We start from the raw sequence: 13,892 nt of genomic DNA, 5'->3' as shown, positions 1-13,892 counted from the left end.
AAAGACCCTGCAACACTGACATAATTTTGTCCTAACCTTTTAAGAAGAATACACACCAGGAGCCCGAGCAAGCTACTAACTCATAAGCTTACTTCATCTCCCTCCAAATCCCATCCTATGAATTAGCAAATGCTAGAACCCAAAACTGAGTTCGTTTTCCATCCCAGGCCCTTCAGGGTCAACAACAATCCCCTTTGAAGCCCATCATATGAAGACTGTAGATACATCCCTGATGTATCCACGGGTTGTGTATCTGATACGTCCCTTTCCCATTTTTGCAGTATTTACTCTCCTACTTCCTTTCCTTAAAAGTCAAAGTTATTATTTGCTGTCTAATTTCCTACAGCTTCTTTTTTTGACCATTCTACTCACTCAGAAGTATCAACCATTCAGATGACCTCCTGCATCTGCTTTGAAGATACTATTAGTGGTATAAGTCATAATATTTGGAGAGCCAGAACTGCCTCCCACCAGCCCTGGCTTAAGCACTTGGAGTACATACATTAAAAGTCATATTTCAGCCATAGCAATAATTTCCAAACCTCCTTTGTTTTGGACAGCACTACCATAATAGGCCTTGCTGCAGAGTCAGGTGGTTGTGGGGTTTTTTGACAGCAAAAAAACAAAATACCTGGGAATCAGGTTGAAGCAGAACAAAGATTATGGGTTTTTTAGGGTACAGCTGCTGAGGCAGACCCAGTTCCACCAGACTCCCTGAAAACACTGGTGGCCATTTCTACCACGTGACACAATGACTCCACAATGTGGGCAAATGTCCACTAGAGATTAGCATGAGACTGCTAAGCTCATTTCCACTTGTGACCCAAACCTGCTTTGATCCTTCTGACTCAAGGGGTAAAAGGCTAACATACTGCATTAACCCAAAGGAAGATATTTTTCCCATAGTCTCTTATCTCTTCAAGTTTCTCTTATTAACATGCAGCCTCTGTTCCTCATGTTGGCCAAGGTCTCACATAAATCAGGTTTGCTTTCTTATTTTTCCGAGATTGGTAGTTAACAGTTTTCCATGTTCCCCTGCATTTCCTCCATCCCTCTGAGTGCTGCAGGCTCTCAAATGGAAATCAAAATCTTTCTGTTCAACATGTCCAAAACTGTGCAGCACCACCAATGCATAACACCTTGCACCACCTTTTAATCGTAGACAACTAGCCAAAAATACAGCCATGAAGTATTGTAGGAAGGGTTGTTCCCACACCTACATCTACATAGAGAGCAGACCACAGGTGCTCTTGGAGAAGAGTGCTTGTGTCCTGTACAGGTGCCATTTCCATGTCATGCTGTGCACATTTTCCTTCAGTTTAGAGGCCTGAGAGTAAAGTCACAACTGCCTTCCACCTAATCAGGCTCTGTCAAGCCAGTGCCTGACCCAGTTTTTAGATAACAAGGTCCTATGAAGAAACACATAACTAACATTGTTACAGAGAGGACTGAAGCAAAACCACTTCTTCATTGACTGGAGAAGCAGGAGAAAAAGTGAACTCATGACCACAAGAAGTTAGGTGTTTTTCAGTATGGCTTCTAGTCTTTTTAAATCAAGAGTTGAAAACATGACTTCTCTAAGTTAACTACTACACAGACAGACTATCGACAGATAACATACAACAGGCACTGACACTGCTTTGTAGACCAAAACCAAGCCCTTGTCTACTTGTGTTAAGTCAGGAACAAACACGGGATTTGGTGTACGCAGCACCCAGCATCTCCAGATCTGCACAAGCAACACAACTTGTTTTCATCATGTCACAGGGGATCAAGAAAATAACTTTTAGAGAACCTGGATGTGAGGGTTTATACAAGAATGTAAATGAGTAAAGATGGACAGATAGAAATGAAGAAAAGAAAATGTCATTGCAATCTCCTTGTTTGCCAGTAATCTTTGCATGTAAAAGCAGCCAAAAGTAAACAGTTTAGAAGATTTACCCTTCTATGACAAAACCATGGAAGAGTCAAGCACCACAAGCATCTCAACCTCTTCTCCTTTAATAATAAATATTTTTTTAAGTCAGGGGTTTACAAAGTTATCTGCAGTAGGACCCCCATCAGTAGAATACCTAAATACATATAACTTGTGGTATAATCTAAGGCCATGTTGAGCAACCAAGGAGCTCCCACTGTTTTGTAGTAAAACTAGTCACCTATGGCTGGGAGTAAGGACACAAAAATAACCACTCTCTGAACTAGACAAGTGTCACAGACATATTTTATGAAAAATCTTTTTTCCAGGATCTTTTCTCCTGAGAAGCTGGGAAGCTTCACCTTCTCCATGGTTTGCTGCTTTGGAATGTGATTTGGAGAATTGTTTATCCAGCACTTGAAATAGTTTTTAGTTGATGACCAATGACAGCCACCTGTGTCAAGGCTGTGAGCAGTCACAAGATTTTGTTATTCATTTCATTCCTTTCCAGCCTTCTGATGGATCCTTTCTCTCTATTCTTTTTAGTATAGTTTTAGTATAGCATTTTAATATAATATCATAAAATAATGAATCAGCCTTCTGAAACATGGAGTCAAGAGTCTCATCTCTTCCCTGGTTCTGGGACCCTTGAACACGACCAGTATTTGATCTGCACACACAATCACTCTGCTTTCTACTCCTCCCAGAATTTTCACATCCCTGAATCCCTAAGACGTGAAAGACTGTGCAAGACTCTGTGCATTTAGACTTAACTATCCATGAATTAAAGCAAAGACAACAAATCATGACTATTAGACAAGGAATGATAATATAAATTTACCAGTACCTCTGGAGATGTAAGTAGAGTAGTCCCAAGGGGTGAGCTAAGAATAGCATCAAAGAGCTAACTACGGTTATTGTCTCTAATGGACAAAATTGAATTGACCACATACTGTCTGCACTTAATGGCAAAAGTAAATTAATTTACAGCAAATGACACCATTTGGTCAAAAATTTGTGCGATTGGCTACTGACAAGTCAATGACAGGCAACCACAGGACACCACTAACAAACACAAAGATGGGCATTTAGAGAGTTCTTGGAGCTACAGGACAGCAACACAACAGCCAATTCCTCTTCAGGGATAACAGCAATACCCAAACTTGCTTACTTAGCAAGTTTTGTGAGATTGACTTTTAAAAATACATTAATTAGAGATATCAGTTTTATTTTTATTGCATTTTACTAATCTAAATGTTTGAAAACACTCTTGGTTTGCTTTGAGAGCTAGAAAAGCATATAAAAAATTACACAGGTTCCTGTTCCATTTGAAAAAAACAGTGCATGTTCATACGTAACTCAAGTTGGCTGCAAACAGCAACACCACAGTTATGCTCAATTTGCCTGGTGAGATTGATTCAGATTTCTGAACTCTAAAGAGACCCATTAACCCAGTTGTTAACACTCACTAAAGGGTTGTACTGAAATCTGTTGCCTAAGTGGTGCAAGAAGCCAGGGGTTACCCTATTTGGAGTAAAAAGCCTCTTATGCTGACCATGCCTGAAAGGTTCAGTGGGTCACCATGCCTCCCTCAGCCTCTGTGTGACAATACAGTGAGCCCAAATTCAGTGACTCATACAGTCACATCAGTTTGCTGCTGTGTCCACACCACTAAAGGTTCCAAATCTTTCTCAAAGCCTATTAATTTTTTTGTTTCTACTAAAGCGAGTCTGGCTGTATGTAACAGCCTTTCCAGATCTCCCAACCTCACTGATGGAAAACCGTGGTGTTTTTGTGTATTTTTGGGGATGGTTTCAGGGGCATTTAGGGGGTGTTCTCAGGTGTGCTTTCAGGGGTGTTTTCAAGGTGTTTCTGGCGGTGCTTTTAGCATGATTTTGGTTCTGGGTGTTTTGGGATGGTTTTGGAGGTGTTTTGGGGGTATTTTTGGGGTATGTTTTCAGGTTGTTTTTGGCAGGATTTTTGGGGATGTCTTGGGGGTATTTTGGGATGTTTCCCAAAACACTCTTTTGTGGTTGTTGAAAGTGTCTCAGGACGAGGGAAGAGATGAACCTGACTACATATTTCTTAGGAGGCTGATTTACTATATTATGCTATTATATTAAATGAAATTATATACTAAAACTATAGAGAAAAGGATACATCAGAAAGCTAGAAAAGAATGAATAATAAAAACCCATGACTGATCAGAGAGTCCGACACCACTGGACTGAGATTGGTCATTAAGTAAAAACAATTCACATGCTGGGATAAACAATTCTCCAAATCACATTCCAAAGCAGCAAAACAGGGAGAAACTGAAGCTTCCCAGATTCCCAGGAGAAAATCCTGGTCAAGGGAATTTTTCCAGAAAATATCATGGTGACAGCACACCACATAAGTGCAGCAATGATGCTGCTGAAGTGGTCTCCCGTAGACCTCCACACAGGCACCTGCTCCAGTGCAGGCTGCCAACTGCAACTCTGACCTCAGCAAAAGCAACACACACAGGCACTGAACAGGTGGGGGGATTGTTGGGAGAACAGTTGATTAAAGTGTTGAGGAATAAAATGAGGTTAGATTTAAGGTCTTGCATCACACAAAGGGTTCTCCTGAATTACTGACAATGAAAGGCACTTTAATTGCACTGCTTAAAAGCTCTCAACTGGAAAAAAAAAAAGGCCATGAATTGACCTCTTCCTTCACATTGCTTTGATTTTACTCACGTACTCTACAGACCTTTAGTAGTTACTCTTAATTGCTTTTTGCCAAAATTTCCATTTCAGTTGCATCTTGGCTAGGACCTATTTTTTTCCACTCTCTGACTGAAGAAAATACCAGGTCCCAAAAATGTGCAAGCTTGACACCATGTTTCTATTTGTAAAATCAGATTATTTACAGAACAGGAAGACTTGGCCTTAAAAGCTTCACTTCATATTTAGCATTCCTATCTCCCCCTTTTTTGGTGGAATTATACACACATAAGGTGTGAGCTCCACACTTAAAATAGCCACCAGCTTTCAGCCATCTCTACACACACTGCCTGTATCTCCAGGCCATATTACATAAAACATGGGAGCTGATGAAGTCACTAGAATAATGTAAATTTTGTAAAAGTCAGAGCAGCCTGGTACCTACAGGCATTGCTGAGTTTTCACTTACTAGATCACCTTGGGAAGCCACTTAAGTCATCTAGGGAAGGTGAAGTAGTATTCTAGCTGCAATCTCTAATACCTCGGGCAGCCACCACAACCTCTGAGGAATGCAGCTAGTATCAAAGATTTAATGCTTTTTCACATTAGTGATGTCAGCACAAAATGGCCATCTTCTCTGAATAATTTATCTCTCCATTGCATAATTTTTCTTATCTCTTTTTCCCTTCTGGCTTTTTACTGTAGATGGGAAGGCAAGTGGCTGTTAGTCTTTGAAAAAAAACTATGGAGCATCCTTCCCATCAATCAATTAAAAAACACTTACCTTACACTCAACATGATTTATTTCTTGTTAATACAATTGTCTCACTATATCCTTCTATTATTATACCCTTAATTCCATTAGCCATTCACTTAATGCTCTCTTTAAAGCTGACCCCAGGCTGGGGAGAAGGGAAAGAAAAGTTCGTCTAATAGTGGCAATGCCAATAAAATTCTGAAGCTTTTCTCTTAAAATCCTGTAGGTCACAGGAAAGACAGGTCCTGAGCATATCCTGCTTGCTCTGCAGGAGAGTATTTATTTTTCATACACTTTCAGCTAAATGGTTTGTTGGCTCCATGCTATTTGTATTTTCATATTTCACTATCTGCTGCACTCCTCTGACACAAAAACTTTACCAGTGAAGAGAAATTTTTCCCGTTCCTCCTCTACCAAACACAACTCTGATTTTGAAAAAAGCCTTTTCAGTTTGAGAAAATTTGGCTTATTCCTCAGATGAGGTTAGAACCTGACACTCTCCTGCCCACTAACCAAAGCATTTACTGAGAGGATGCTTTAAAACAACACCTAACTACAGAATCCTCACCAGGCAAGACCAAGATTACCCAAGTGTGTTGCTTACATTACTGACAATATCCTCTGTCAAAGCTCACATAACCATCAGATCAATTCTTGAGCATGAAAGAGTTTGCTAGTGCCTCTGCTTCAAAAGAAAAATCCACTGGTAATAGGCTGCTCATTTTCTTTCCTGGCAACACTGATGTCATCAGCCACAGCTTCTGCATCCCGAGAAATAAATTCCCAAAGCAGAAGGCAGGACCACCTCTCCTCAGGCTGAATTGTCACCTTAGAAGTCATCTACATGCAGAATTCCAAACCTCTCCTTAACAAATCACAGTTCATCTGGGCAGCTCCAAGTTCACAAGGACAGAGTGAGAACAGGAAATTGACAAATACAGCATGCCATGTTCCACCTGCTGACCAGCAACAGGCAAAATCAATAGGCAGAAGGACCTTTGGGAGAGTCTAAAAACCAGTCATTCCTGTGGATTAATTGCATCAGGAACATTATGCTTTCTTAACAGCTTCCAGGCAATTAGTCTTTTCTCTGTGCCTGGACTCTTTCCCTCAGTTTTGTTTTTAATTAGAGTATTATTAGCAAGACTGTGAAATATTTCATACCTTTCTCAGTACACATTCATGAATCTATGTCAAGAGATTTAGGCTTGGATGCTAGGCTGGTATCAGTAAAGGTCAGAATCTTAGATTTTGGCTCAATCTCTTCATGCAGCCACCAAATGGTAGGTTTCAATCGCTGAATCCTGCATCTTTCCACTGCAAAAAGACCTTCATTCATGCTGTTGCCACAAAATTCAAAGCAGTTTGCAAACTACACGTATTGTAGCTTTATTTTTGCTCCCTTTTTGGTATGTAAAAAGGAGTGTTACTTCTCATGCATTCGCAAGCAAAGCGCTCATTCCGTGAGCTCAGCTGAAGCCAAGTCCATAGAATAGGGCAAGATCATGCTCCCATCTCCATGGGAACTACAATGTCAACCCTTGCCCACCACAGCAGCTTGGTTATAAAGTGCAAAACTAAAGGTTTTGCACTTTATAACCAAAAAACATATATCTAGAAACATATCTATCCTGAGCATAATAGTAGTAATCTCCAACAAAGTTTACACATTGCCAGGGGCCAAGTCATCCTCAAAGAAGCATAATGTGCCTAACCAAGAGCTGCCTGTTAGAGGCTCATCTCCTATCATTTTCTTTCTTCCAGCTGTATCACCAGAAATTTAGGCAGTGTTGCCAGTAAAAACACACAGGTTTGAGGTTTTGGTGTCTTTTTTTTGTTACTGCATGCTTTTTATTGCTCTCTCTCATCATCACTGGTAACAATTCAAGAGCAGAATGCTTTTCATGGTTTGGGATAGTGCTCTCCATATTTAGCAGCTTTCAGAAAGAGTAGTAAGAAGCAAATGTTTTTCCCAGCACTTGCAAAAGCTTCAAGGCAGTTAAAATATAGCTGCTAAGCAGACCACACCTTACCAATGTCCTTCCCTTATCACTGGCATCCATCGGCTGAACCCTGGGCATTTCACTGGATTTTCCTTTACCATGGGAGTTTCCTCCTGATTCTCCTCTGAAAATTCCTTACTACAACACAGTTCATTTCATGAAAACAATTAACATCAGTAAGTGTGCATATGCATGTCTCTCCTCATAACTGCTACGTGTGACCATCCAGTAGCTGTGTTCTGCTACGCCTTGTTAGGCAGCAGCAAAGCAGTCACAAAAATAAATGGAATTCCAATTTGCTATTGATCTACTTTCAAAACTAATAAACAGGGCTGGTGTTGATAATTGTCAAACCTCTGCCCAAATAAAACTATGACACTTCATAAATACCCAATAGAGATAGATCTACATGTGTCCCATTTTCCCCAGTATATATAAATACATCTCTTTAACACTGAATCTTCTGTTAGAAAATGTCATCTCTGTCATTCCCAGATGTTCTATTTTAAGCATGAATATCTCCTCTTTGACTAACTCAAACAAACATCCCTCTTGCTTTAGGCCCCACGCATAAACAACATTCTACCCCATGCATTCCTATTAGAAGATACAGAAGTGAGAGATGAAAAGAATAACCCATCCCTGGGGTAATCCAATTGCTCTGCTGGCCTCCAGCATGGACTAACCCTGTACCAGCCAGGTTAACATATCTCCAGAGTCGGGAAGGGATGAGCAGCAGCAGTAAGGAGGCAGCTTCCCCTCTACAATACCATGCAGGAATGTTTTGTGCCACTCAATTTCCCTTGCTCTATTTCCACTCATTTCTCAAGAGTGCATAGAGCAATTCTCTCTTGTCCTTGGTGTTCATAACACTCCCTGGGTACCAACCAAAAGGTTTGGCCACATCCCCTCTGCATGCCCAGAGGACACGATGCCCCAAGCTTTAGCTTGGTTGAGGCCTAGGTTGTGTGAAAAGAAACACTTCTGACATCTGCTTCTTTCAGCTGGTCCAAGAAAAAAAGACGAAGTTTTGAACCACACAGCTTGATACCACCACTGGGATATTTGTTAGAGAAGGCAGACCCCTGAAGGTTGAAGACTGCTGATATCCCCCTTCTCTGCAAGGAAAGCCTGTCTTTTGGCCATTATTAAACCCCAGAACTCTCAGGCTAATAAACATGGGAACTGGCCTGGTCTTTGTACAGCCTGCCTACGGTGCTTTATTGTTTAGACTGAACTGCTTTAACAGTAGGGGGAAAAACTTCAGATGTGTGGCAAAGAGAAAAAGGTAGAGAAAAAAATCATAGTTTCTTTCTACACAACATGAGACTTCCCTCTAGTATCAGTGAAATGAAAAGGCATTTCTTCTGCCCCGATCAGTCATAACATTTAAACCACAGAGCTAGCCGTGAAATCCTATGCATCATTTAGGACTTTGATGCTGAACTGACTTCATAGTAAAAATGTCTTGGCAAGGCTAAAGCACCTGCTGTCAAAGGGAAACACTGATTAAAGGGGTGGGTGTTGTTTTAAAGAGGTCTTGTTCACTTTCACAAAACTGCATTAGGGTAATCCCTGAGTTATATCTCTGATGAGTAATTATTCCTGCAGTGTGGCTAGAGAACTGCTACTCAAAATCCTCATTAAAACCCGTATGTATTTCTTCTGCATTTTCCTTTCAGCTATTATCAACGACAATGATCCGTGTATAAATATACACTTTCCTCCTTGATGATTATCCCTATTTCTTCTGCCTGATTCATTCAGCAAGGCCACAGTTCAATGCTTTTGAGGCCACAATGGCCTCTATGGGAATTAAGTCTGACATCAGAAATACCGAATTGTGATTTCAGTGAATGAATTAAATGGGGAGGATTACACTAAATATCACTGAGAGTGCTCCTACTCTTGTAGCCAGTGGCAACCTATTTACTATGGAATCAGTTAAGGAACTTATTTTAGGCAGCGTCCATGAAAATTACCATTTGGGACAAATTGTTTTGCCATTGCTTTAAGAAGAGCATAGTTATATACAAAGTGCTGCTTTCTGTTCCTTGTGTCAGTGTTTATAGGGTGGAATCTCCTGGCCAGTGGCAGACACTTTTAGATTTTTTCATTTACCTGTGGCCTAAAAGTGCCCAAACCTACACATGGTGGCCAGGAGAGAGTAAGTCGCTTTCTGAAAAGAAATACATTCCAAGATGATGCAGCTGATCATTACAAATAAAACTACAGCCTCATTTCCAGTACTTTATAATAAAACACTAAACTTGTTAGTGCTCATTTCACTGTCTCAGTTATCAGCTTCTTACAGAGACAAGACTGCTAGAGCAACACCAGTGCTACCACCTACTTTGGAAAGCTATACCAGGATTAGTGGATTTTCAGAGGAAAAAATATTAGGAGTAAAATTCATTCAGCTTCCCTCTGCCTCGAGCAGTAGCAATGGAAAAGCATACTGATGAAACAAATGAGAGAAGAAAGACCCTGGATGGGGGAGCTGGAAGAGAATACAGACACACAAGACTCAAGAATGTCTAGAAATATGCAACATGCACAAGAAAAAAAAAATCTTTGCAAGTCTGAGAAAATTCCAACTCTTAGAAAAAATTAAACTGAAAATCACAGCAACCCCTTACTCTGCTGGTTTTACTCAATTTATGCAACTTCCTTCAAATGTCCTTGGCCTTCCCAGCTGCTCTTTGGAGCATAGGTAAGATGTTATACTGAATTCTATTACATTCTAACTTCCTCTGTTCCTCAGAATGGAGAGACATGCTTTCATAACAGAGCTTCAGAGGGGCCAGCACCTGCCAAGGTAGCTATCTCTTCTTGCATTTCTGTTAAAATAGGGGTCTTGGCAGTAAAAACAGCAACAAAATCAACAGTTTTCAAGAATCAAACATCTATCCCAAAAGACGCATAAGGGTTTAAAACAGTAGAAAAGCAATTCTCACTCTCTTCTATTTCTCAAGGCCTAGGGAAAAAAGACAATTAACATTGAAGTTTTTCCGCCAAAATCTCATGGTCATCACTTTTTGAAAAGTGAAATCCGAGTTTAATCTGCCAGCACTATAGGCAACAAAATGATGGATACAATTTCCCTTTGTAACACACCTTCTGCCCGTGCAAGGCCCTGCTATTCATATCTATGTGATGCTTCTATGCAGGAGAAAAAAAGTCAAATTTTTAAGCTATTTAAAAAACTATAATGATACATCCCCAAAACCCAAATTCACTACCCCACCCAAAGAAGCACCCCAAAAAAACCCCAAAGAACCAACAAAAAAAAATACAAAACCAGAATAACACTGAAGCATTTGTTGGGAAAATGTTTAATGGAATGGGTGGCTCCCACTGCTCTTTTTTGTAACACCAAAATCAACTTCTCTTTCAGTACCTTGAAGAGTCATGGTCTTGATGGCCAAGAGGCTGATGCAGAAGCCTGTCTGCATACCTGTCCTCAGAGAGAAATGCTTCCTAGAATATTCACATGTGCAAAATAGCAAGCAGCACCTACAAATCAATCAAGCAGACCATGCTGCTAGAATTTATTCTAACAAGATAAACAGCCAGGACGGAGCAAGCAGGTAAGTTGATAGGAAAACACTGAAAATGTTTTCTTCACAAAATAGGCAAGCAGTCTACAAAGGATGCTCTAAGAGAAATGCCTTAAGGATGAGTACAGTTTATTAGCAAGCAGCCTTTAATTTGAGGTTGCTTAGCACATAAATTTGGGGAAGAAAGAATGGAGGGACATTCAGAGTGATCTCATTTTTCTTCCAAAGAAACAATTAAGTATGATGATAACCTGCTTTCATGGATAGCTGAGCACCTGTCTGCCAATGGAGTGTGGTGAAGGAATTCCTTGTTTTGCTTTGCATTCACACAGGCTTTTTACTTTACTTTTACTTTTGACACAGACTTTTTACTTTAAACTCTCTTTATCTCAAAATGCCAGCTTTCTCACTTTTTTGAGCACCCTATTCTTTCCCCCATTTCATTAGTGGTGCCCCCTTGACTTAAGCACCACTGAGATCCAGGACACCACCTGTATTCACTCCTCCCCATCCTACAGACATACAGGTGCTCCTACTTTCTTTTGGGAATTCTGGCAAAGAAATAACCTCAAGGTAATAAAATGTGAGAAGGCCCTATCATGTACAGCATAAACTTGGACAAAGCAACAGATGCAAGGGCAGCCACACAGCATACTGGAAGTTAAACAGGAAAGCTATATTTCACATATGATATGACAGTGTCATTTAGAAACCATTAAAAAATATTAAATGAACAAAAAATAAATCTGCTTCAGGGATAAATAAATGGCATCTGCATCACCACCTGAAGCCCTGTCAGCAGGTTAAGTAGGGAACCTACAGCAACTTCACAACAGGATGACTGTCCTAGCATTACTCTTCATAACTAAAAAACTCACTATAATTATATAGTGAAATACAGAGATGCTTGGAATAAATCTGTGCTTGCACAGTCTTTCTACAACAATTGCTCAAACAAAAGTTTTGAATATCATTTGTTTTTGTCTCCTTTGTCAAGCCAAAATAACAATAATAGTATTTCAGCAACACCAAGTCAGTGTGATAGTCTGAACAGCTTTAACTCTTACTAACTCAGCATAAAATTATCTTAGCAACATATAATTGGCATTACCTGTTCGAGGAGCAGGAGCAAGGCCACGCACATCCTGAGGTCAGCAATCCAGGAGGCAGAAATGACCACAGCACTCAAGAAGGGCAGAATAGGCTGGTGGTTGGGGGTCTTTAAAAGTCGTCACCAACAAAGCAGTCCAGTAAAGAGCACAAGGCACCCCAGAAAAGAGCCATACCTCGTGTTTTGAGCTTAAATAAGAGTCCCAAGCCTACAGGCAGAGAGAACAAAGTCAGGCTAGCTGAGCTAGCTCGGGAAGTTCAGGTTCTAGGTATCCTAGGGTCTGCTCAGACTTAAATGAGCCAATTCTTCTCAGCTGGCCTTTGAGGGAGTCTCTGCTACAGGATTGGCTGGGGGAACTCAGTGACTCCCTTAAGACACCTGAGACAAATTATCTAGAAAAGTCTCTTCATTAACACTGAAAGGCACCTGGCCAGGCAGGAGATGCACAGGTGCCTGTATTTTGCACAGATGAGTCCCTCCCAATGCTACAGAGAGGCCAAGCCCAGGCTGAGGAATAAACAGTGAAGACAGTTAATTACAACTTGAACCATCTCTGGGCCCACTTGTTTCTCAGATATTTGTTTCTGTATGTTTTAAAAAGTATTTTCCTTTTTGCAGAAATCTCTGCTTTCCATAGGTTCTGTACAGTGTACAAGGAAAACCTGTGGGCCTGTTTTGCTGATTCTGACCATAAAACAACATTTTTGCAGTTGTTGCCCAAAAGCTTCTTCTTTTGCTGACCCACAAAGCAGCTGGTCTGAGAGCCATTCCCTGGTACATGGACTTTGAGCAGGAAGTTTTCCCAAAATATTCTTGTCATTTTACCACAATTTTAAATGCACAGAATGGGTGAACCTAGAAGGAACTACAGTGGGTCATTGGGTCCAACCTCCTTTCATTTTAGGAAGGCTCCCTATTTTGGATAGCAAAAAACCTGGGGTTGTTTAAGAAACAGAAATAGCCATAAATCTTGATCATGTAAATGGGAGTATTATTTCATAAAATGCTTTTTATGTGAACTGTTTTTCACAATCTACTTGGGTAAGTTGTAATGGCCACTGTATATTTTCAGCAGTTGTACCTCTAACTTAAAAATAATGGTGCTGTATTGACCACAAGATAACCCTTTTTCATTATGAATAACATCAGATTATATATCTTTCACACGTTTTTGCTTTATTCAACAGTTTTGGTGTGCCTGAACTTATTCTATTAATGTTAAGCAGAATTAATTAAAGCTACAGGCTTTTTTTTCTTAGTGTAACACATTTTGCTTAAAAAACTAATGTATCATTCCTGATTAATTTTTCGTGACTTAAATTATTAGCTTTTCCCAGTGGTTGTCATCATTCCATATTTTTTTTACGAGCTGCTAATTTTTTCTAGTATAAATTTGAACCTGCTTTACTCATGTGAAGAGCTGTTAGGTTTATACAGCTGAGGCAGGGCTCCCTGCAGCCTTGTGCTGAAAGTTTGACATGGAGACCAGAAGTCAATGGCTCTAAAGCAAGACCATTCTATATTATAAATAGGATAATTATATATAGTAGCTAGCCCTGACAGTGGCCATCTGAGTTTGAAAGTCCTTACCCAGCTGAAGACACACTCTCCAATTTGGTTTTGGCCCTGGTTTTCCTAAAACCACCCAAAAACCAGTTGTTGCCTCTGCATTGTATTTAAAATCATTACACCAGAACCACTGGAGTTCTCAGCTGTGTTTACCCCATACATTTACATATTTGTGCCTTAACTATGTCATAGTCACATCAGTCACAAGCCCGTGTCCTCATGTGCTCTGACTAGTTCTTTCCAAAAACCTGGGTAATAACTGGTTGATAATGTTTGCCAGTTTATTG

General features: G+C 40.2%; 1 protein-coding gene across 1 annotated transcript in view; it reads right to left on the bottom strand.

Annotated features, from left to right (window-relative positions):
• CDS1 (CDP-diacylglycerol synthase 1) overlaps positions 1–12,322 on the bottom strand; it is a 288,408-nt gene extending 276,086 nt beyond the window's left edge. The window contains exon 1 of the mRNA XM_064416667.1: positions 12,037–12,322. Within this exon, the coding sequence (XP_064272737.1) occupies positions 12,037–12,069 (33 nt within the window). The 5' untranslated portion in view covers positions 12,070–12,322. The remainder of the gene's footprint in view (positions 1–12,036) is intronic.
• Positions 12,323–13,892: the final 1,570 nt, after the last annotated feature.

The sequence above is a fragment of the Passer domesticus genome, chromosome 4 (genome assembly GCF_036417665.1).
Source record: "Passer domesticus isolate bPasDom1 chromosome 4, bPasDom1.hap1, whole genome shotgun sequence".
Taxonomy (NCBI): Eukaryota; Metazoa; Chordata; class Aves; order Passeriformes; family Passeridae; genus Passer; species Passer domesticus.
Note: the sequence above shows the minus strand (reverse complement) of the source record. Positions and strands in the feature narration are given on the sequence as shown.